Source organism: Poecile atricapillus, chromosome W (genome assembly GCF_030490865.1).
Source record: "Poecile atricapillus isolate bPoeAtr1 chromosome W, bPoeAtr1.hap1, whole genome shotgun sequence".
Classification (NCBI taxonomy): Eukaryota; Metazoa; Chordata; class Aves; order Passeriformes; family Paridae; genus Poecile; species Poecile atricapillus.
The window spans coordinates 38,641,978-38,668,069 of NC_081288.1; the positions used below are offsets into that span (position 1 = coordinate 38,641,978).

General features: G+C 37.8%; 1 protein-coding gene across 2 annotated transcripts in view; it reads right to left on the bottom strand.

Annotated features, from left to right (window-relative positions):
* The window catches only part of LOC131592328 (neuron navigator 3), a 248,044-nt gene that overhangs the window by 56,424 nt on the left and 165,528 nt on the right, over nucleotides 1-26,092 (bottom strand). For both annotated transcript variants that reach the window (XM_058863752.1, XM_058863751.1), the window contains exons 13-16: nucleotides 9,052-9,184; nucleotides 5,568-5,841; nucleotides 2,723-3,428; nucleotides 689-1,177 (exon numbers count right to left, since the gene is read on the bottom strand). In XM_058863752.1, the coding sequence (XP_058719735.1) occupies nucleotides 689-1,177; nucleotides 2,723-3,428; nucleotides 5,568-5,841; nucleotides 9,052-9,184 (1,602 nt within the window). The remainder of the gene's footprint in view (nucleotides 1-688; nucleotides 1,178-2,722; nucleotides 3,429-5,567; nucleotides 5,842-9,051; nucleotides 9,185-26,092) is intronic.

The following is a 26,092-nucleotide window of genomic DNA, read 5'->3' on the forward strand; positions in this document are numbered from 1 at the left end:
TCTGCATATAAAAAAAATAAAATTTAATAGAGCAAACAGAAAAACCTCTTCTAGCACTTCTTTGTTCTGGGCACTTGCCAGGATTGACTGTATAGCAAGGATCTCATCTTGTAAACTGTCTCCCTGCCAATGAAACTGCACTTCAGTGAGGATATGTGTAAAGATTACCATGTAAGTTGCAACTTGTCAGGACTGAGTATTTTAAGGTAAGACTGGTCAGCTGAAGACCAGGACACAGCAGCCACCAGCTCTGCCTGTGCTTTGAGCTAATGGGAGGAGAAAAGCTGGGGTCCCACAGCTGGATGTTTGCTTGCTTTGGAACTGCCAAATGCTGGGACAGCAGGTGGATCCAGCATGCAAGAATCATTATGTGCCTGTTGGCTGTTTAACACTTGCTTTTAATCAGTCAATTTCCCCCCTTTTCTCTCGTTGTCTCCAGAAAAAGGGAACAACAACAAAAAAAATATTCTCAAGACAGAAAAAGTGCTTGTAAAATCTTAAAAGGCAGTTGATTCCACATTACAATGCCTTTCAGCTCTCTTTTCTTCCTTCCTTTTTTTACATAAAGGACTAAGCTGCTAATTAAACAGTGTCCCTTTAGCAAAACAGGTGGAGGGTTTATTTTTTTGGCTCCTGTCCTTTTGCCTCTCGCTTATTTCGTGGTCACTGTATCTATAGGCAAGCTCACCTTTCCGAAAGAGTAGATCTGACGCTTCCAGTCCTCATGAGCAGGCTCTGAACCTCCTGAGTGCTTGTTGTCAGTCCAGAGAGAGAGCCATGATGGCTAAGAGGAAGGTCAATAGACTCGGAACTGGTGTGAAGGCTAGTCATGGACTGGTAACTTGGTGTGTCCTTACTGCCCGCTGAAGAGCTGCTCAGGTTTGCAGCCCACACAAGACCACCTGATGTGAAAGAGTGCACTGAGGCAGGACTGGAAGCCAGGGAGTGACTTAAGCTTACAACATCTGCATTTAAGTCCGAAGGTTTACTGAAGAGGGGGCTGCTGCTACCACTTTGCCCACCTGCACTGCCCATGCTGCCTGTGCCCGAGGATGGCGATTCCAGGCTGCCTTGCCGTGCCAATGTGGTACTAGGGCTGGGCATTGCCGATGTGGGTTTCACACCTTCTGTACTGGGTGCAGAGGCAGCTTTACCACTTGCCTTGGCACCAAACAACCTAAATGTAAAACAAATAGCTTTAGAGAAACTGATAGCCACATTAAACATTCATGGCGCAACATCCTAAGAGCCAAACTACACATTTTTAATTACCGCTACAAAAATCACGCCTACCTAGTTGATCAATCGCAGCGCAAATTTAAATTCACTTAACCATATCACAATAATCACGGTTTGTTTCTTTAGTAACAGCTCTGATTCACTCCTATTCAGATGTGCTCCTTGCACAGAGATCCTCCCAGAGAGAGGTAAAATAATCACATTTTTGTCTTATTAGTTCATAAACAGATTACACTTTCACCCAAATTCAGTAATTAAGCATTCCCAAGTCATTAGCTTTTAAACTCCTCACTTCTCAAATCTGCTTAAATGATTGCAACAAACACTTGCAAAATCATTAGATGTTTAACAAACGTCTAAGTATTTGTGCAAAATTCCCCTCCCATTGTTTTTTTTGCACAGATGGTCATGTGGTCATCAATCATGTAGTAACCACTCAAACAGAATAAACTGCACCATGGCTAAATGGGCTTTGTCTCCAAGGGCAGGAATGACAAAAGTGTATTTCACTTAACGTCTTTCAGCAATTCTAGATATGAAAATTCTATGGTGATGATGAAAAAACAAACTGCAAGTCCTCTAAAATTTGAACTAAAATAGGTCATGTGATGTTTTAATGTATTTCTGGAAATATTTTAAGCTGCAGTTAATGTACAGCTTATAAATTAAAGATAAATAAATGTGAAACTTATCATGATGTAAAGTAAGCATGTCTAATAACATAAGAATCTGTTTTACATAATACCAAGCCCACGAAAGTAATCTGCAGCTCCCCATCTGCCTGGAGATGCTGTTTTGTTAAATAAGCACAAGAGGGCACTATTGGCTTTTTCTCCAGCAGCGCTATTGCTCCATTCCAATTCATGGAGCATTCATCCGCATTTACACTTCCAGAAGTGCTACCATAGAGCATTTACAATTGAAATTTAGCCTTGCCAATGTTTTTGTTGAAAAATGTAACGAAGCTGCTAAGATAATGAAGCATTTTTAGCTGGAGCTGCCAACAATGTGAAAGCAAGTCTAACTATAATTTAAAGAGCTCTTCAGTTCCCCATCCAGAGTATGGCAGTTGCCTGTTTCACTATCAGAATGTGCTAACCACAGTATCCTTCTTCCTTTTGGGGGTTTACCACAACATTGAGAAGAAACTTCACATGTGTCTGAACTTGGAATCATAGAATATGGGCAGGAGGGGACCCATAAGGATCAGTGGGTCCACCTTCTAGAGCTTCAAACTATGATTATGGGAATGCACCTAAAATGCCTAAAGCTCAAAGAGCAGCCATTTCAGGTCTGGGAAGGTCTTTAAATCTCAAAGAAAGAATTGTGTTGTATGAAGAAAATACTACCCTTTTCTTTTTCTGTACTTGATTTGTTTGTGGCAAAATATTCCCTGAAAAGGTTTTTTTGCAAAGTATTTCAACATATTGAAAATCCCTTCTTTATATATTGCAGCTTCAAGGAATCATAGAAATGCACTCACCTTCGAAATGTGGGGGAAGCAATATCTGGGTATTTGGATCCTGGCTGTCTAAGTCCTGGTGTGCCAGAGGCGCTTGCCGAAGTTGGGCTGGATTTAGGGGAACTGGACAGTGAGACACTTTCTGAGTCTGACACTGCCACCTTCTCTTTTTCCTTGTCTGTCTGGTTGATGGTGACAGGGCTGGACCTCCCGGAGCCGATCTTGCTAGGCTCTCGCAGTTTGGTGGCAGCAGCACCTGCAGACTTGCTGCTCACATTGGAGTCGATGCTGCTGGTGCTGGAGCGGTGGCCGCCCCTCCCAGGGATCCCGCTGCCGCTGGACTTCGATGGCCGAGGCAAACTTCGATACTGCAGAGTTGTCTTTGAGCTCACATGCAGGACTCCGTCATCTTGATTTTGGGAACCGTCTAAGCTTGTCTTCCTCCCTGCATTGGACTTCCCACTGATGGCTGAAGATTTTGGCATTTTTCCTAGCGTTGCTGACCCGCTTGTGATGGTTGCTCCACTTGTGGTGATTATGGTAGAAGATCCCAACCCAGACTTCTTGAATCCAAACGACCCTGTAGCAGTTGATCTCCCAATGCCAGAGGGAGGCTTTTTCCCTTCATCACCGCTGCTTTTTCCTGCATCTGATGGAGATCGCTGTATGGAGGCTCCTTTCAGGGGAGTTTTCACTTTTTCCGAAGCTTTTGCATCATCGGTTTTTCCTAAGTAGAAGCATATTTGAAAAGGTCACTTGTGTTTAAGCTGCAATGTCTTAATATCTAATTTCAACACTGCATGATTACAATTTCAGAATGAAAAAAAACCACAAATAGAATTCCCCTAAGGAAACAAACCAGCTTATTTAGATAGCTCTCCCATCAGCTATCTGTAGCAGGTATGACACATTACAGGTCAGCTAAAAGTATTAAAAGCTTTAAATTCCTGTGAGGAATTCCAGTTTCATATTTATATTCCTATGTGAATAGGACTTCATATTCATATATATAGGTGGAAAATGTAGTTGTAGAAAATTGTCTTGAAAGAACTACAAGGAATTTTGATTAATTCTTTTTCTGTTGACAGTATTTCTGTATGAAAGAAATAATACTTGAAAATAAAACATTACATGTAGTAAACATCTCCTGAAGTACGACATCAATAATGCATGTAGAAATCAGTGGTACTTAGAGAGTTCTTCATTTTTCACTGACTACATCTTTTTAGCTTATGACTAAGTTTGTTCTGGTTTTAGTTACATAAAATTATCAGGGAGAGATTATGTTATGGAATTAATCGTCTTCATCTGTAACAATATCAATTACACCAGTTAATTAGTCTTTTTTGTACCCTTGATGCCTTCTCAAGATTTTTGATTTTTTGAGAGTTTTTCTTTAGTCCTGTGTAGACTTGTGACTATATAACATATACTTATACATTTCTTCCATATATATCCATAAACGTTGAAGTAAGATGTTATACCAGAAAGTAGCCTCTTTCTATTTTACAAATAGATAAAAACTGCCATTTCAATTTTAATTTATCTCTAAGCACCTATTGTATACCACTAAGAATTCCTAAAACATACCAAAGTTTTAAATTTACTTTTCAAGTAATTATGAAAGTTTTGGAGATGGATGATCTAATTTCTCTTAAGGAATTAAAATGCAGTAAGAGACTAACACCTGCAAAGCAGAACTGTTTTTATCCAGTTTTAATTTTGTGCTACACAAACGGGTGCATATGCCATGATACAGATCAGACTCTGACCCAGCAAATATGCAGATTATCAGTAGTTAAAGGCCTCAATTTTATGTTGCATATGGCTCCCTGATCACCTTGAGCAAAGTGGATCTGGAAATCTTAGCCTTGTGTGCAGCAAACCTTTTAGTATCTCCATTTTAAATTGCTATTAGAGGGATATAGTTTCTGTATCCATATGATCACCATGGCAGTGCTCCTCAGGGATCTCACAGACCAGAGACTGATCAATGTTTATCAGTTCCAAATTGCAAAGAATCAAAAGGGGTTCACAAAAGGTAGGAATTTCTTCTGAGGAGATCTTTGTTAGTTGCTTTTACAACCAGGGGTTGAAGCATGCACTGTTTTGTCAGGACATGACAAAGCTCCAGAAAATGTTCTCTTAAGAATGCACATTTCCTTAGTAAAATGATGGAATAGGATTAGATGGTCTTAATAATTATCTTTTTCTCCAGCTCTGGATTTTTTGCTTCAAAACTAGATTGCAGAAGTAGTTAATACTTCTGAGAGGCCTTCTGAAATTAAGTAAGAGGGCATTTAGCACGGAAGGTGTGTAAAAAAGACTTTTTAAAAATAATTTTTATCACTTAACAGTGGTCTGTAGAGCATCCCTATTAAAAGGGAATGCAATAATTCAGCTTTAGTTTAGAAATAACTAAAAATATCATCTGGAGTCCCCTGCCTTGAATATTTAATCTTTTATGACTCAGATTCTAATATTTGGCCATTTCTATGCATATGTTGAATTATCAAAGGTAAGGTTTTTCTAGAGAATATGGATAAGGCACAGATAAGTCCAAAAATACTTCAAGGAATTAATAGACGTTGACATGCAGAGATGATAGCACAACAAAATGCAATCACAGCTTTTGTTATGGATGCACCCATGTGCACTTAATAATTATTACTATGCATGTTGCAAACTAAGTTATAGAAATGAAAAAGTTGTTATAATACTACAATTTGAGCTTGCAGTAATTTATGGGAAGAGAGAGCAATATGCATATAGTACATATACATATATAATATGTATATACATATATATAATATGTATATCCATCATTTTAAAGACCACTGTAATCTGAACTACAGAAGTTTCCTACCTGGGGTCTTGAGTGCACTTGTTCCTGCTTTGTGCCTGGACTGAGCTGCTCCTACTTGTGCAGTCATGCCTCTCCTCCAAGATCCGGTCTGTGATACAGAAAGAGATGTTTTCTGCCCCTTCTCTGACTCTTCAGACAGCCCTGTGGGAAGGCCTTTCCACTTGCCACTGCTGTCTACACTGCTGTCAAAGTCTTCCTCTGGTTTCTTCAGCTCTTCAGTGCTGCCCCAAGTTTCACGGTCTGTAACCGAGCGCTTCTCTGAGTCTGTCTTCAACTACAAGAGATTCGCATGAGAAATGGTCAGTCCCAGCATCTCCATTATTTGCTGATTTCTTAAATCATAGTAGGGGAGGAGAATTTGGTCTATTTGCAGCAAAGGACACAGACACTTGCCTTCTAAAACATTAGTATCCTGATTCCAAAAGTTGAAAAACACACAAAATATAGCCATTTGGGGATGACATTTCTCTTTATTTTATTTTCAAAAGATTTAATTCCTTTCCTTTATAGATAAACTATATATATATAATATAACAAATTCCAATCATAAATGGTGATGCCCTATTGCTCCTCAATTTAGTCTGAATTTCAGAAGTGAATCACTGTGCTGAGAGGTTTTACTAAAAGCTTGGGGAAGCGAATTCCTGAATATACTACTAAAATCACCTCAGTCTGGCTTCTTGCCTTTTCTGACCCAAGATTTACACAGACTGGATTAGGAATATTTCTCCAGCAGAACAGAGTATGTTGTGCCACCAGTGAGCAAGGATAGCATCTTCCTCAAAATTATTTGTGCACCAGCTGATGGCTTTTCTACTGGTCTGTCTCCACAGAAATGATTTGTTTCCAACAAGAAACTCTCTCTAGCTAGATCAGCTAACAAGAGCAGAACAGAGGCTTATGCCAGCACTACTCATCTGGAGTGTGAAGGCAACCAGCTGGGCTCATGCTCCTTCTGAAACTCTGACCCACGTGGAGGATGCACCAGTGAGGACCTAATCCCCCAGTGGCATCTGCCTTCCCTGAGGCATGCTGATAAGGGAATGCTGAAGGAGCAGCCCAACAAGACAATGCAGAAGCTGTGAAAGTGGCTTAAATAGAAACAGAGACTGACCCCTACCCTCTGTGTTTGACAAGACTGGTGTTCTTTGTGCTGACAGGCTTTTTGGTGGAACTCTTCTTTCTGTATTTTTCTGCAGCCTCCTGACCTCAGTCTGGATCCTAATTTGCACATCACCCTCTCACCACTCCTGCTTGCCTCTGCCCCACTTTAACAGCAAAAATACAGCACTGCTCCCAGGTATCACCAACCTAAGAGGGGCTGCAAAATGGATCACATTGAGGGAGAGGCTATTTGTTATTCTGTGCTGTCACAGCTCCTTCACTAGAGACCCCTCTGTGGCTGTTTCCTAAGCACTGCTGTCATAAGAAGGATTTATACCAATTAGATGACCTGCAGAATAATCAGTTCCTGTTTACATATTTGCCAGCTGAGGTGTACAAAATACAAAAGCTCTCTGCATTTCCATAATTACGTATGTGCTTTGGATATGCTAGCACAGATTATGGGTAAGGATTAATGGGAAAAAGCCCAAGCAAATATCTACAAAAATATTGCAGGGTCCTTCAAAAGAGAGTTTTCATTAAAGGTATTGATACAACATATGTAGCATGTAACAACATGGTCTCAGACATTTTACCATAAATGAATGACTGTAAACATACAGTCATACATTTTTAAAGCAAACTGCACAATTTAAAAAAAAAAAAAAAGGGTAGCTCAATACTTTCTAAAAGCCTCTCTTTACCACTGTAATCCTTTTACTAAGAGAAGAGCAACAAAATATGCAATTTCTGCCTCAATCTATAGTCAGCCGTTACTACTCCAATCACTTAAAAAGATTGAGAAAGGGATCTCTGTGTTGCAGAATATCTAAGACCTGGAAAAAAGCTGGCAAAATGAGTATTCTGTTTATCTCAGCTTCTGACTGAGATTGCCAGCTAGCGTGGAATACAGCGAGTTCTACTTAATGTGCCTGGTAAAGGCACACCTGATAAAGGTCTTTTCCTAGTCTTTATAATATAAAGAAACTCTAGCATGAAAGTAAAATGTGAAAAAGTACAGCATCTCTGTGTATTGCTGAACAATTTGAAAATAAAACACAGGCAGCTAGAACGTGAGATAATCCAAATGAAAACAAAACTACAAAGAGTTAAATAGTCAGCCTGAGATTTCCCAGTCCTGATGATTATGCAGTGGAAGAAGTAAGCCAGAATTAGCTGGCCATCACTGTTGATGTGAAAGGGAAGAGGCTGATCTCCAGTTAGCAACCATGGAAGTCCCTGATGGAATGGGAAAGGCAATGGTAAGGACTGAAGAATGCTGGCATTTGAGTGACTATCATTACATGAATACAGCTCTGGTCTGATATGTGTCCTGTTGGAGATTAAAGTAATTTTCATTCCAAAAGTAACTATATTTTCCTATTGTCTGGGGGAAATGACAAATATGTTTTTCTCCTGCTCACTGAGTCTGCTACAATGTACATCTAAAAAACAGACCTCTGAATTGCAGACACTAGCTGCCTGGAGGAGTCTAAATGGAATCAGAAGTGTCAGTCTTGTGTCCTGAATACTTAACATCAAATCACTGGAGGCAGCCACTCTTCCTCTATGCTGAGTGGTCAGTCTCAAGGTTCCTTGCTTGCAAATAGGAGATGACATGGCAGAGAACGCTTTCCTATTGAGACAAACTTTTCTGGTTTTATTTCTTTTTTGGAGGGAACAAAGTCCTGCAAGGATTCTGTATTGATTTCTCTATCACATGCAACTTTGAGGGGAGCTGGGAAGAAGTGCTTGGATACCTGCCACAAGAGCTTCACATACACAGCAAGAAACACACATACCTATTATGTATATGGTTTGTGGCTATATGCTATTAAGAACTCTATTTTGACACTATGCATTGTCAGCTTGCATTGACACTTTCATCCCTGGACCTAAGCAGGGACATGGCAATCTCTGCCATTTGAAAGGAAAGTCCAGTCTGTATATTTCTTCCCTAATGTGTTTCAGCTCATAAAAAGCAAAAAATACATTATTTTTATTGTGTTATCTGTTGAAAGAGATACTCCAAATGGGCTTAAGTGAGTAGAAATCCACGATCACAGATCAAATCATATTGCGTTAGTTTTGTGTTAGGGCGCAGAAGGGTTCTGGGATCAGTGGGGGCTCCACAGGGTGGGCAGAGCTGAGTCTCACCAGCCAGCACCTTCAGCAGTGATGCTGAATTTGGAATGTCAGCCCACAACCCAAAGTTGGGTCAATGGAATCTGTGGCTTCTCACATTCAGGTGTAATAGAGGACTTCGAAAGATATGAATGCTTCATTTGTTTAAAGGCATTGATACCAAACTTTTTCTTTTTGTTATCCTGTGTGCTTGGGGGGCGTTACAACAAATGGCAACAGAGCTACTCACCTGGGCATGAGTGTTCTTCCTTGAAGAGGCTGTTATGTTGGAATAAGAGCTGACAGATGAGGTGGTATTCAAATCATCTGTGCTGAGGTTGTCGAGAGTGTCACTGAGGCCACTGCTAACCGAGCTGCTGTCATCCCAGCTGCAGAGAAAGGAGCACATCTACTTTACATACTGTGTCTCAATAGGCAGAAAACATCTCAAGATCAATAGTTGTGATTACTTATTTTTCAAGTGATTTACCAGAAAATTTTCAGTAATATTTCCTGAGGTACAGTGAACAATTAGTCTTCAGACTAATTATTCACTTGCAGTCAAGTGGTTGCTTGTTCAGTTAATGAAAGATGCAGGTGTCCTTAAAAAATTAACATCAGGTCTAAGTATAAGTCATTAACAGTTTGTTTCATGCTTCATTGCAATCACATTCAGTACATTGGCAGGAAAATCCATTAAGCTTACCTGATACTGCTAATCTAAACATTATTAATATCTTGGAGAAGACCTGATGAATTGCCAGGCCACATAAAGAGAAAAGGAGTATCTTTTCTTCAGACTACTTCACTGTCAGCAAGAAGCCAGTATTTTCAGAAGTTTTATTTTCTTGTCTTCAGCCTCTGTCATCTAGCTGGTGCAATGTCATCAAAATAGGAATCCCTGAGAAAACAGTCACTGGAGCTGACAGAGAATATCTTATACGTCTCTGAAGAAACAGTTTGTCAACTGTTTTTCTTTGGGAGATTGAGGCAAAGGATGCAAATGAGAGAGAGGCTGCTCCTACAAAAATGTCATCACCAATTCTCATAAAAGCCCTGCTTTTGCATGGGAGGGAGGTTGATCTGAATCTCTCAGACTTTTCTCTACAGAATTGCTTCTCTGTGGCATTACACTTTGACTTTTATTTTATTGCTATATACAGCATTCTACTTGCAGTATTTTGCTACATCTCCACCTGTTAATCTTGGTTTGGATTATTCACAGACAAAAGGTTTGAAAAAAAATTTACTTTATCACTTTCAATGGGATTAATCTCGTATAATTTAAGGTACATAAAAGTTAGGTATCTCATTTATCTAGGTGACCTCTCTAACCAGTACTAAAAGCAGCCTCCTCCAGGAGGTAATTCATCCTGGCTTAAAATGTTTCAGGCTTGTGGGATAAACTGTCCACTGAAGGAGCCTCTTTTTGTCTTTTCCTCTCTTAAAGATGAAAGGGTTGATAAAGTCTCTTCTAGATATATAACTTCTAGAAAGACAAAGCTAGGTGTTTACACCTGCTGATAAAGTCCCAAACACAAGAGAGTGAATTTTATCCTTGTTTTGATGTAGCCTTATGCGACCATTTTTAGAAAAACAAATGTAATTCCATCCCCCAGTTAAATTGAAGTTCAGTACTATTGCCACTAGTCATTCAGAGAAAACAAGAAAAACTATCTGTGAATCCTTATTTTACATTTAGAGTTTTGGGAGACACAGCAGTGACAGGGAACTGCATGGAATAAAATGTGTGCTGATGCACCAGAAAGTTCAGTGCACTGGTCTTGTATCATAGCAACTGCAGCAAGCATTACCTTTCTTTTGTGATAGGTAGAAAATCACATTAGTAAGCCAGCTCAGTGACAAGATAAACGTATTTCAGAGGGCAGGAGTTTATTACAGTGCTGCACTTTCTACCGCTGAGTACAACGACTACAAATAAATATGTCTTCTGCTACATTTCCAGGTGATGAACACATGGATGATTTAATAATGAAACTATAATGTCATACATAATAGGCTGTCCACATTCATCTAAGAACCATTTCTGAAGCACTAGTCATTTAGGCTGTGCTTTTCACTGTCCAATGTGATGCACAATTTCACTGATGCTAAAAAGCCATTAATAAAACACTGTGTACCACATGGGAACATACCTTTAGAGCAGTGTTAAGACTGAGAACCTTAATGATAGATAAAAACATAAATAATATAGATGTGATTAAGCTCTAGAAAATATATTACCTCATTAAAAGCTGCTCTTTAAAAAAGAAAAAAAATCATGAACTAGATTCAAGATGATATATATTATATACTTTCAGAAGGAACATGAGCTTTTAATGTATGACATTCATGTCAAATAATATTTGACCATCAGTTTCCTGAGTCTACCTAAGATCATGGGGATCAAATTTTATCTTCTTTCCTTATGCCCCTTTGTTATAATACTCTGTTTTCTAATTTACTTCATTTTGTGCTCCCTTTCCTCTGTAAGAGAATTTACATTTCCTAAATTCTGGAATAGTTCAACTGATGGACAAAATATAACTATGTTCTCTACAGCCAAAGTTTTCAGGCAAATATTACTACGATAGTGTTTACTTTTATGGCTTCCCGTGGTTTTTCACACTCATCACACCTCACTCAGCAGTGGATGATTAGTGGGTTCTGGGAACTCTCATGGCCATCTTGTAAATTGTAGAGATCATTCTTTTACCTCCACTACTGACCTTTCAGAGACATCACTGTATTTGCTTGGATTTCTTTTTCTCTTATGATAGGTGCTTGAGATGTTTTATAAATTTGGGGGCTTTCATACACCAAAATTTCTGACAATATTCAGTATGCCTATAAAAACTAGGAATATTGGAACCCGCTTTCTTTCTGGCACTTTCTGAGGACTGTTACAGAAACTGATGCCTACTTGATACAATGTTTTGTATTTGTCTTTTGAAAAGACATTGTAAAAACCAAAAACTCCAACAGAAAAGACCATATCAGCTACCCCTTTGTCAATGAAGGTTATTGTTTTGATGTATTTTAATGTATTATCCAGAGTTGTTTTAACTTTCTCATGAAGTTAAATTTTTGTATTTCAGTACTTACTCTTTCTACTTCTACAGACCTCTTTCCCCAAATCAAGATAGTAGAGCAGCTATCAGAAAAGTATAACGATAATGAATTGATAATGAAAATGGCTTGTTTATAATTTGAAAAAAAAATTCTTCATTATTCATATTAATGTATCCTTTAAACTAGTAAACTCATGACAAAAATATCTGATAAAATTATTGTACATCACTTTGAGATTGAAAACCCATTTGTGGGAGTCTGCAGCCAACTCTAATTTTAATATTCCTTCTACCCTTCATCACAACAATATTAATTTATATTTTAATATACTGGCTCAGATTCATCTTTTATTTTTTATTTTATTTTTCATTTACTTTTCTCTTTTTCACACTTCCTACAGAGTCTATGACAGGTCAGGCTAGTACTGCTGCTCATCAATGCATAAAACCACTTTGTTGTTAAAACACATGTTTTAACTCCTATAATGCTGATAGAATTTGACTTGTTTTTCTGTGTGTCAGACTCAGGCTGATTTCTTTAAAAGAAAATGTCAGCAAATGGTGTTCAGCTATCTGGGAGACTGAGGCTAAGAGAAAAATGCATTGTTTTGACAAGTTCTGGCAACTTTTTCCAGGGAAAAGAAACCCCTGGATCCCAAGAGGATCTGGAGAAGAACCTTGATATTCAGCAAGACATAATCTTCTCATTAAGGATATGTATTTCTATTTCTAAGAGAAACCTTTCTAAATCTGGATAATTCATGATTCTCTTCAAAATCACTGCTTGCAAGTACCTGACAGATTTTTATTTTTAGCAGCTCAGTTCATTCTGTTTTGTCTAAGTTCTAATCAGCAAACAGAGAACAAGCAAACAGCCCAGTAGTCACTGCCCTCATTGTGAATGCATCTTCACAGATCAAACACCACAGTATTTGATAACACAACCATGTATTTTTTTCTCTGGAAATGTTTAATTAATTTAGTACTTGCAAGAGGTCTCCTTTAGGGATGAATCTGAATTTTGCATTAAGGAAAGATGCCTTCTCTCTTCATTCACAGAAGCTGAAAATTCTGTAACAAAAGCGGCTATATGAAGCAAGATTGAAGCCTCTGGTGCAATCTGCAAGGTGACTGCTTTAACCAACATTTTAAAATAAATCTGACACCAATAAAGAGCTTCTAATTTACTTCAGTGGTTTGCATTCAACTTGCAAAGATGTAATGCATAGAAATATGTTCTTTGAGCCTACATTTTGCTGCAGGGATACCTTAAAATTTACTATCAACTCAAATTGCATATCAAAACCCAGCACCTCTTTTTTGTCCTGACTATTGCTGTACCTCAGCTTCACATCTATAAAATGGAGACAAATATATAGGCACAAATGGTTAAAATGATGGCCACTGTGTTACAGCTTTCATCCAAAAACATACCTCATGCCCTCTCACTTTGCCCAGACTCTTTGCAGTAACTTTGCCAATATTCTTTCTGCTTAGATCTGTGCTTTCTTCTGATGTACTAGTTATGCCAATGAGATCATTTGCACTAGCTAAAGCTCCTAATTCTAGCCTGCATCTTTAAAATCTAAACAATTTTTGCCCATTTTGATGCAAGACATTGTCACTAATTAGTGAAGGTGGCTATGAATACTGCACACATCCCAGTGCTTCACAAATTGCTCCAAATGCTTCAAGCAATGTTTCAACTCCTTGACCATATCAAATACTCCATAAGGCTGAGAAATCCACAACTTGCTATCTACAAAGTTGGTTAGTCTCCACTATCACTCTTTGTCTCACTTTCATTAGTGTGTGCTAGTACTGCAAAGATCTCCACGTAGTAATCCTCTCATTGACCTCCCTACCACATAATGTTCTGGAAATAGCAAGGTGTCTGAAGGCAAAACATGGTGCTCAACATCAGTATGTAGAGCTGAACAAAGGTTACAAACACATTCCAACAAGTATCCTCAAATGGAAAGATAAATTGCACTCAGCTGCACCCATGAAACTTTTCATTGGATTTCTTCAAGTATCTGCGGGTTTTTTTGAGTTCACACACTGAAGTATATGAACAAAATGAGGACTATTTTATAAAAAAAAAGACATTATTTCATACATCAGGCAGGTAAGTGATACAGATTTAGGGCAAAGATGAAATTTGAATGTAGCCTACATAATGAGGACCAACAGATGATATGCAACACATTTTCCTAGATTTTTGCATGTCTGAAAGTAAAAATGCACTGGATTAAGAGAGCAATGAGTTCCGAAGGTATGTGACAAGAGGAAGTGGTATTAACAATCTGTATTAGCACCATGGATACCTAAAATATTTACCTTTCAAAGTACTTGTTTCAGAAAATAAGAGCAGTCTAGCTGCAGACAATAAATGACAGAGTACTTTGATCATTGATCATTCTTCCATCCACCCTTCCTGTATCTACTTTCAGCATTTTCCTACAAGCCCTTAAGCTTGCCAGTTTATTGAAGTTCACCATAATGTTAAGCTGGGTCATTGCCTGGAATTTGTTTCAACATTGGCATACTTCATTAATTTTTGAGACCACGTCCAGCCAAAGTGCCTAAGTATGCAAATAAAGAAGCTTTTCACAAGAAGATAATCAGACACTGCAAAACTCCAATCAATGTGCTATCATGAATGCCAGAAAATTATGGTTCCTTCTATGTATTCAAGTCCCTGCACAATTTGATAACTTGCTTGCATTGTCTTCTTTGGTTCATTACTCGTTTTTGCGAGCAGTAACAGGAGCTACAGCTTTCAAAAATACAGCTCTAGAAAACAAAACAAAAATCTTTCCTCTTGAAGTATTCATTTAATCAGAATAACTGTTCTCTCTGGGGAGGTTTGTAGCTGAATGAAAAGTAGCACTGCATTTGTCACATGTTTTCTACTGCACTTGAAGAGCTTTAGACCACAGCAGTAGACACATGCACTTGATTAGGAATGAGAAATCCTTAGTCACATTCTTGCTAATGCCAACGGAACTCACATAGCCCCAGGGACTTTTGTATGGATTTGTGATTCAAGGAATCTGAGCACATTTAGCAAAACAACCTTTATTTGCTTTTTATAGTAACTTTGAGCTTTCAAACTGTGAAGCCCTTTTAAACACTCCTAAATCCTTCATTGCCATGGTGGGTGCCTGCAGGGTGGTGCCCAAGTGTATTTCTCCTGCTGGGGGGAATGGTCTTAGAAGTCAAATAAGACAATGCAGATCACGACACAAGAGCAACAGAAGAGAAACAGAAATTTGACTTCTGAGTGTTTGAGGACCTACAAATCCATACTAAGAGCAGATCAGTGGTGAGCAGTAAGGTGTTACCCCTTTCTTTGCCTGCTCATTGTTTATGTCAATGAACCCACAGATGATGCAGGTCTCCCTGTCCCTTTCTTAGAGCTTCTGGATGTCACTACACAATTTTTCATAGAAACAGTAGTTGTATGAGAAACACCAGAAATTTCTTTGATTAGTATAATACACTTCCATGTTTGCCAAACAGGACACTAGTACAGTAGTCTACTGCACTGGATAGGACTTGGACATCCTCAGTTACACTGGATACTTATTTAAATTATGGAGTTCTAGAAATACAAAACCCCTAAATTTAGGTGCCTGTGAGGTGCACAGCTACCTGGGGTGCAAGACAATTTGTGTCAGTGATGTGCAAGGCATCTAAATTAAATGTGAGTTAGGAAATAAAAGGTCGGTGTTTAGTCCCCTAGGTAGTCAACAAACAAAGGCGGGTACATCTGAAGGGTAAGCAGGAAAGACTGGAGAGGACTTAAACTATATGCCCATGGTAGAAAGTTTGAACTTAGTACACCTTTACTTTACTCCCACAAGTTACGCCTTACAAGTGGAAGATAGCGTTAAAGTGACTTCTACACACAATCCATAAAACAGGGAACAAAATACAAAAATCACCCTCCACAACACACTCCAAGCAGGTAGGTGGTGACTGCTTCTTTACAGCACACCAGGGAAGTGAATATTAACATGGCAGCAATCTGGGTTGCTGCCATGAGCTGTCTTCTCTGACACCCATATTTCAGGTTGTGTTTCAGGAGAGTAAGGCAGGATTCAGCTGAATATAAAGATTTTATAGCTACTTCCATAATTGACTTTTGAGAAAAGATCTCTTAGCTCATTAAGAGGAAAAGATAAGAAAATAATTGGACAGTTTTACTTAAAGCAACTCCTCACTAACATGCCAATATATCAGCTGGCAAAATTTCTCCTTCAAAGTTCAATTCAACATGAATTAATCCTTTTTAAATCTTCTACTGTGATCTCAGCTGCTCATTATTCATGAAACAGCTACACTGACCCTTCACAGAGATATTCAAGAGGGCACAGAGTTTGTAAAATCAATGCTTTCCTTCATTCCACAGACTGTGAAAGCCAAAGCCCAGACCCTGAATCAACCCAGAAACTTGCAGGAGCCATAAATTTCCCTATAGCTCATATATTCTATGCTCATAGCTAAATGAAAACATGGCCAGTTGGACTCATACTTCACCACTTTTTCCTCAGCAAATGTAATGCATTACTTGTCACACCAAAACAAGGTGACTGCTGAAGCCTTAACCCTGAATTGAGGTCTTTATGGTAGAAAATCATGCCACATACTTTTCAAAATGGATGCACTCAGCATATTCGAAGGAAATTGTTTAGAGTTAAAAAGAATAGAAATGCATTTATGCACCTGCTTTAATGCAGTATCACTTTCCAAGGATCTTTTATTTCATGTTAGAAATTTATTTTATAAGAAGTTCTAATTAGAAAAGTATATCCTGCTAAAGAAAATACAGCTAGCCCAAGAGCACAATTAAAGCAAAATGCATTTTTGCAAGGTCAGTTAATTTCCATATTCTTCCAAGCATTTAGTAAGTGCCTTAAGAAATAATTTGGTTTTAGATCCAGCAGGGAAAAAAAAATGAACTAATGGAGGATTTACATTCCTTGTGATAATGATACATACCTTGCAAAACCTGCATATCCACACCACAGGATCTGAATAAGTCTTTGCCAGAACCCCTTATGGTTTCCACTTATTTATGAATACAACACTTAATCTAACATGAAAGGGACAGCAGAAAGTCATTACCTAGCTCCAAATTCCTAACAGAACATATAAACAATCAGAAGATGGAACTTTGTAAAATGAAATTTAGGCAAGTGAATTAAACAATAACTATCCAACTAGGAAGATATTGTATTTCTGGAATGTACAGGATTGTTTTGGGGTTTTTTCACATGAAGCACATAAACAGCATTTAATCATATTTTGAACAATCTTTGGAAAATAGTAATATATGGGCTGAATCAAGAGATAAGAACGTAATTCTAATTCCATCAAGAGCTGTTGAAAATATCATAACAAACCAAGGGAGAAAATATTTTGATGAAATTATCTTCCCACTGCTGTTTGTTTTCTACACACTGGTTGCAAGAGATGTTTACATTTTCCAAATGCAGATTCAGACAAGTTAATTAACATTAGTTGAATGAGCATAAATAAACAAAGTACAAACTTCCCATGCAGTTCTTCAGAAGTTAAAAAGCAATATAAAGCCCTATTTGTGTTACCTCATCACTTTATGAAGTAAAGATCTCATTCTTCACTTTATATATGGTCTATTCCCATTCCCAAAATTGAAAAGATAAATGAGATGCCCCAAACATAAAGAAGCATCTCATGGTATCAGCATTGATAGTCAAAGAAAAATCATACCAAAACCAGCCCCTTAAACACCCTGAGAGAAGCAGAATTTGCCATTCAGCTTTGCAAACTGCTTCAGATGGGAGACAGGTACTGAAATACCAAACCTCTTTATTCAACCTTGTCTCTATAGCATATTAAGAAACCAAACAGATCTTCCTGATAACTGTCCAGAGAACTATTCCCAGTAATTATTTATCCAATGTCAAAATCCTGATTAACTGGTAACCTTCTCTGCTGTGTACAGTCTCTCATGCTTAAGCATCTTTGTTGTTAGAATTACCTGTCTTCTTTTTGCTTATGAGCAGAATCAGGAATTTATTTTTCCTGCACCTGATTAGACTTGATCTGAAAAAAACAGTGTACATAACTATGTTAGCAGAATGATAAATAAATCTGCCTTCATTCTGGTCATGATACTCATCCTGTAAATTTTCATGATGTAGTAAGTCTTAAATCCAGCAGTTCTATACAGCTTTCCTGCTGCAGTAAAGCAAAATTTGGAGTGGTTTTGGCTTGTGATGAATATTTGTTACTCCACACTGTCATTTGCTTAGAACTGGAAAATGTGGCAGACAGAGATTAAACCAAATTTTTTATATTTAGTTTGCAATTTCACTGGGGTTTTTTTTAATCATCCTTTACAAGTGTAGGCTGACAGAGTTGGACCCTGTCTATCCCTGTCACATCACTGAAGCACTCCCTAATAACCTTTTTACCATAACATGGTCTCAGAGTTGGCAGCTTTGCACTGCCATCCAAGTAGAGCATTCCAGGAAGACCATTCTGGCTGCAGGATGCATCCCTGAACACACAGGAACTGTTGGAAAAACAGTGCCTCTGAGACTGTAAAGTGAGTTCAGTCTGGAGTGGGGGGCAATGGGCTTCCTCACACACAGCCTTGTGCAAAGTACTTTTTCCCTGCAGGTATCAAGAGGAGGTGCTGGTTTGTTGAGAATAGCAATAAGTTGTGACTATGGGAAAAGGTGTTAGTTCAAGGCCTGAAGAGGTTCTTAATAAAAACCTTCCCCCTTGAACCTCTTTTGAGAGCTTGATCCACCCAAATATTTTCAGATAACAAGGTAAGCCTATTTCCTGAAGCCTAATAGGATTACTTGCTTGCAGTCAGCATCGGAAAAACGACCTGTCTGGCAAAGGAAAAGTCGAGCAGAACACAAGGGTCCTTCTTTTCTTGGTTTTGTTTGCCAGAATTCCATCTCATACCTCTTGCTTCTTTCCTGAATTTTGCTGACTAATGACCCAGGTTAAAGCTTTAGCAGAAAGTGGGAAGGGACTTTTCTCCTGCATTTGCATGACCTGGTTTTCAGCATCAGTTAGGAATAAAGACTTCAGTGGTCACACTCCCTGTGCATCTGGCCTTCAGGGTCTTGCTCATCACTGTTGCCTGGACAAAACTGCTGTCTGATTTTAATAAAACTTTGCAGAAAACGTAAAGGTCAAGAAGTTATAATAATTTTTAACTCTCAAGCAAATACACACCCACATGAAGCCAGAAGCAAAGCAGAAGTATTTCTAAGAGGAAATGTGCAATATGAATTAAATCAGACAATCATGATTCTATATATAAAATCAGACTGGTTATAAATTAGCAAAACCAAAAGCTTAATGTAATTCAGGTGTATCTGTAGTCTCTTTTTAATACATAGGTTCATGGAACATTTTTATTCAGGTTTGAGATTTGGAGATTTTCAAGACCCTCAAGCATTTTTGCCCACAAAGGCCAGGGTGCTGAGTTTAGAAAACACATATTTCAGAACCTGACTTATTTACAGATGTTTAGCCATCCAAGCATTTGTTTGATGTTTGGTATTGTTTTTCAATATCTCAAATGTTCAAGATTTTCTTGCTATGCATTAAAGGGCTCTATTGGAATTTATATTATTGCTTAGTTTAAGATAAATTCTGTTTGAAGGCTTTAATGTTATCTTTAATCCTGACTTGTGCCAGGCTTTTGCAGCAAATCTAAATGCTATTCATTTGCCCCTTATGTTACATGACTGTTTTTCACATGGCTGTTATGAGCAGTCACTGACAGCAACAGTAATTTAATTGTGCTCAGAGATCACAGCTGTCATTGATTCTACCACCAGACACTTTCAAACATATTTCTTATTCCACATGCCAGTGGTACCCAATCCTTGTTGGTCTCCTCCTAAAAACTCCCTGTGCCATGTGTTTATCATCTTGCCAGTGAGGGTAGGAGTTCATTTATGAAACTGTTACTTGAGGTTTCAGCCTAATCCTTGTTCAATTTTTAAGTCTGGAAAAGGCAGGGATTTAGGAGTAAGTTATAGGCCAGATAAACTGCTTAGGTTTCTGGACTATGAAAGAGTAAACTATCATGGTGCTGTGGGGATATAAAGAGAGGTAGAAATTTTCAAATAAAATATAGTTGACAATACAGTATTCTTTAAATAGAAAATGAAACATCCTGCCAAATTTTAAAAAAATATTTTCTTTAAAAATGAAATAGCTTAGGAACAAATTTTTAAATTTCAGTCAATCTATACTTACTTAGTTGTACTAAAATCAGAAGTAATTTTCTTGTACTGAGGAAACAGGTGTAATAGGGCACTACATATGTTTTTTTATATCTTAGCTTTAAGATGGTTCAATTTACTTCATTTGATATTTCAAATCACTGTGGAAATGATCTAACATTGAACAAAACTATATTTTAGTAAATTGAAGCATCTTCAATGAAATATTATAACATATACTAGTCATATGAAGAAACGTATATATAATAAAATAATAAAGGATAGCACAAAATGGAAACCAAAATTTTAAAAGATAGTTTCTTTTTTCCTAAATGAAATATATCTGAATTTCTCTTGTAACAAACTAAAAAAGAAAAACCCTCAAAATTGAATGTCAAAATATGAAAAATTCCTTTAAAAAGAAATTACATATTTTGATCAAATCTCTAAAGATACACAACCAAAAAACAATAACCAATTTTTATGCATACTAAACATTTTTGCATTCTTCCTAATACAGAGACAGATATTTATTTCTTGGAGGTATTGCTGCCTTCTGTTTTGTAAACAATTTTCTTCAAAGAATGAAGAACCCAAACCCTTTAGAAAGTTGCAGTCCTTTTTCTGGATAACAGAATAATTCCCTTGGCTATTTTTAGCTCAAATTTCAGAGAAACAGCACATTAAAAGAACCCCTATCAGCTGAAAAGGTGGCTGCACTAATGTATCTCACCATGAGTTCTCCCTTTCCCAGGGATGAAAGTACTGGAATTACTATTATTGTCAGATTGACTGAAAGAGAATAATGGTGCTCATGGATTCAAGACACTTTTGACACAGCTTATTGGTGTGGTGTGAATGGAGGTTTTAAAAAGGGGACACATTTCTGCCTGTAGACGTTTTCAGCAGCAGAAAAATAATGCCTGATCTCCCTGTAGACACATAAATAATTGTCTGAGTGGTTTTACTACCCTAACATATCAAAATCTATCAAAAATTTAAGGAATTCAGTTCTGTCTGTTTTTAATGGAATCTGGAAGATTGGAAAGTGCACTAAGGTCAACACCTCAGTGTTGGAGGCAGAAAAATAATTCTGTGATAGGACCATAGAAGTCACGAATGACAGAGACAAAAGTCCTCTGCTTGTTCCTCCCCAGCCTGCCACGGTCATGGACGTGCTTGAGGAAGGCAGCAGCAGACAGAGAACACAGGGGAAGAGATTTTGGCACTTGATGGGCCTTTACTGTCTGTCAAGGCACATGTGCTCTGACAGTCCCACTGCATCCTGCTGGACACCAGGGGCAGGATCTCTCCAGGAAGCTCATTTTTCTGCCTCAGTCACCTCATCTCAGAGCCAGTCTAAATGTCCCTCCAATATGATGATGACTCTATTGTGCTTGCAAGTAAGACACATTTAAAGTGCAAGTTATCCCTGCAGCTGTGTGAATTTTTAATTAACTTTAGAAATATGAAAAGTTCAGTATTTATTATTACCACTCAAAAGACCCCCAACCCCAGGCAAGCTGTGAAAGTGGGGAAGTGGATCTAAAATCATTGAGAAAAGAAAAAAGAAAGAATGTATGCTCATTGTTCTTTCAGTTTAGTTTTCATACATTAAAAAAAAAAAAAAAAATACCATAAAGGATAGGCATGAAGCCTGTAGTCCTGATGGAAAGAGAACAGAAAGAGCTAGAATCCTCTTTTCCACCTGCTAGGAGAACTGAGAATTAGAATTCTCATCTGGAATGTTGCAGAAAGAATTAGGATGCAAGAAAGGCAACAGAAATCCTGACAGCAAGAGATTGTGGAAATATGATGGATTGCAGCAGAGAGGAACACCAAGCTCAAATCCTGCATGAAAAAAAGGTGAATGTCACCTACAAAGGTCAGAGCTCTAGACATTAGCAGTGAGTGGAGTTTGGAGAATTGAATTGCTGCATCGTCTCTACCCTAGACACATAGAGCCAGACAAAGGGCACTACAGACAGCAGCACAGGGCCTGCAGCAAAAACCCTCCCATACAATTCCAGCAGAGAAAGTAAGTTGTCTTCACATTACTCAAGTACTTTGTTTACTTACTTTTCACCTGAAATTGCCCTGTTCTCTCCCATTTAACCTAAAATTCAGGTAATTTTTGCTCTCTGACAGACCACATAAAATGATCAGAAGCAGCGGAAATTAAAGGGCAGAGGGTATTGCAGTAGTGAGAACAGGTTATGCCAGGCTGAAAACTCTGCTGTAAACTTACCTCTTAAAATCCCCAGCACATACAATATGCACTACTACTGATATGATAGCTCTTCTACAAGTAACGAATGCTCATAACATCTAGCTTTCTTCCTTATAAAAAGTCCCCATTTCCATATGTAATCCCCCCAAAATTTCGTTTTCCAGGAAAGTCACACAATTATTGTCATAAATACAAAACACAAAATGTCCTAAAATGGTTTTGAAGAACTAAAATTTGAGTATCATCACATGAGGTAACAGGATTATTGTGCTAAAATGTAACAGAGAGGACCAATCATGAGAAAAGCAACATTTATTTCAGTATTAAATTGCTAGAGAAATGAATGATGATTACCATTTTCTTTTGCAGTAGTGCAGAAGAAAATCCCGAAAAAAACACCACTCCCTTTTCTGACTATGTTGCTTCAGTTGCTGAAAAGGCAACAGAGCAGCAGTATCACAGAAGCAATTCTTCAATTGCCTTTCTATTTTTTGTGCTTTTTCCAAAGGAGGAGGACACCAGAGGGATCAGTCAAAGCACCTCTGACCTTACTTCACTTTTGCTAACTTAATAAAGATGGTTGCTCTCTTATCCTTCATTCAAATCTCTGTTTTTCAATGATTTCCTGTAACATTGCCATTGCAATTCTTAGATTTTTCTAAGAGAAATCCATGTGAAATTCATGTCTTGTACAAGTAATACCATTCTAATGTTCTGACTGCAAGATGCTTAAATACAGATGATTGTTTTAAGTGTGATGGTTAAATGGGTTAAAGATTCATTTTTAATAACAGTATGAAAACTGGATGCTGGAGATGATATATACACACTGTTCCAAAGCCAAGTGGCCATAGGGAGCTCTGTGCCCAGCAGTGCAGCTCTGCGTGTGGCCTTCCCCTCCCTCGGTATTACTTCTCTTTCCCTGCTGAGGCACCTGATACATGTACTGGCACACACTTGCTTTTGGCCTCAGATTCATTCTACAGAAATCTGGGCATCAAGCCAAAATGTCACTGTAATTAATACTGGTGAAGAGTGAAAATGAGAGTGCCAAATCAAAGTTCAAGTTGGAAGCCAGTTCCAGTCATCTCCAAACACACTTGTCCAGCTCTTGGCAGGTGCTCCCACATAAAGCAAAGAGAATCTGGTTGTTACAGATAATTACAGAAAACATCACAGGATTACTTCTTGTGACAAACAAGATGACTCCATCGGATTTTCATTCACTTATTCAAGTTTTTCCTCTGAAAAATTGTAAATTTACTCCTTCCTACTCTTATTAAAATATGGGTATGAATCAGGCATGGTCTGTCTGCAACAAAGGAAAGCCTAAGAGGCTCCCAAGATTGAAAAGGCACTCAGCCCCCACTTTTGTTGCTGTTACTCTGCTATTAAAAGCATTTGGCTGAGTTGAACACAGCAAGCTGCTGGTTCAGGCCCCTGGTCATTCTCAAATCTGTCAAATGTCATAGCTTACATTTGGGAATGCTGGAGTGTGCATCCTTGGAAAATAAACAAGCTATTAAGGGCTCTCCTGTAGATTGTATAGCATGAGTCCATCTCATTATATCCTTATTCTTTTCTATTATCAAAATAGTCTGTCAGTAGAAGTCAAGATATTTATTTGTTAGCAAAAAAAATGTTGACATCTACTGATACTTCATTCTCTGTTTATTTGCCTTTTACCTTATAAAATTCTTTTGATGTTTTTAACAATTTTTTTGCTTTTTCTATGATTCTTTTTTATGGTATAAAACCTTTTCCCAAACTTTGTCTGAAGGAAATTTTCACTATTTTATTTATAGTACAATTGCTGAAAGTAATTTCTTTTAAAATCCCTTACTTGAAACACTCACAAAAGCGTAATTCTCTTGGGGAAGAAATGAAACAAACTTAGATATAAATCACCTTGACAAATTTTTAAAAACACCTACTGAAAACAATGAAATATATTTCATAAAGCAGTGCACAACTAAATACCTGATCCTAGCTGGCCTTTTCAAAGGAATTAGAAATTCATAAGGATAATGCAAAGTTATGTTTTTAATATTAGAGTAAAAATAAAAGCCCTTTATGTTGTAAGTTATAAAAGATCCCTAAATATCCTTCCCCTAGGATTAGCATTTTCCTAAGGCTTTCCTTAGAGAATGGAGATTGCCTTTATTATTAAACTGTAACGTAGAGGATTTTCAGCACTTACTTCTGAGTGATTCAAAATACAAGTTTCTTGATATTATGCAGCATCATTTTTCTTTATGACATGTAGGATTTAGGTAGAGATCAAAATTCTCAACCATAGATGTCTAAAACTGTGACACTTAAGCAGTCATGGACACCATCAAATGGCTAGATTTCCCCAGCTACTGCTGGACAGTAGATAGACAATCTGCCTAAAATTATGGCAAATAATGCATCTGAGCAGAGAAAGCAGAAAGATCTCCTATTACCTCTTTGTTTCTATCTATTGCTCCCAAATATGAGACGGATTAATTTGCCATTTAAATTATCTGAATTAATTTCTTAGCCTCTTTTTATTTTAAAGTTTGAAGGGGGATGAGTTGATTTACCCCAGAGTACTAAGTCTTCATCTTTTATACACTGGTGCTTTTTATTTCTCTGCAGTCAATGAACTTAACAAATACTGAATAAAATGTAGTGAGAAACTGCTGAAATGCCCTGTTTAATGCTGCTTGAAAAGATCCTTCCATTTGAAAATTAATAATTTCTGAGTCAGGTTCTGAACACATAGTATGTCAAACTTGGCAGCTTTCCCAAAGAAAAGTTGTGTTTGATGATTATTTTAGGGAATACAATCTGATGACTATTCATGTTCCAAAACCAAATTCACTGGCTTACAGCTCTTCAAACTAGCCATTTGGTTTCCTCTGCCTTTTTTAATGCATCCTAGGTGCTTCTTGCTGGGTGACAACAAACAAGTAGAAACACAAAACTGCATTTTCAAGACCATGTCTTCTTTCTGCCATGTCATTAAAATCAGTGGAAGTTTTCAACACATCTTTTAAAAGGTTACTCTCCACAATTAAGTTTGCTTTTTGGGACCGGGAAGGAAAATCTATTGTGATTTGCAATTGCTCCCCTAAAAATAAGAAAACTAATTTTTACATTGCAACATCCTGCAGTATAACTGGAGTATACAAGTCAGTAAAAAACCCTAAAATCTGAACATTTTGAATGACTGATGAGAGAGCATACCACGGAGCTGGTGTAAGGAAAAAATCTCCACCTCCCAGATGGAGAAATCCAGCACTGAAAAAAATTAGTCCTCTTAAGTGAGACCAGACCATCAGTTCACCATATTCAGATAGCAGCCTTCATCTCACTGCAGCTTGGTACCATTAAATGCAAATCAAAAACTGGCAATCAGTTCTTATTTCTTATATTTCAGGCATCATTTTGCACACTGTCACTTTCTCATGCACTGCCATTTATATATAATGCTCTTATTGAGTATGTAGGCTTCAATGTACAGCCTAGTAAGTTCACAACATGCAGCACTGTGAGAGATAAGCCTTTGAAATGGTGTGACATTTCAGGGTGAACAGCTGAGCCATCATTTTCTTAGCAAGCCATATTTCATGGGCAAGATTACCTCGTGCAACTGAGAAATTGTCTCCTAAGGCCATGACATACTACACACTCCTATGAATCTGTCCAGAACCTACACCCCAACAACTAATCATGTAAAGTCCTAAGTAATGAGATCTTCAGTTGCTTCCTTACTGAAAG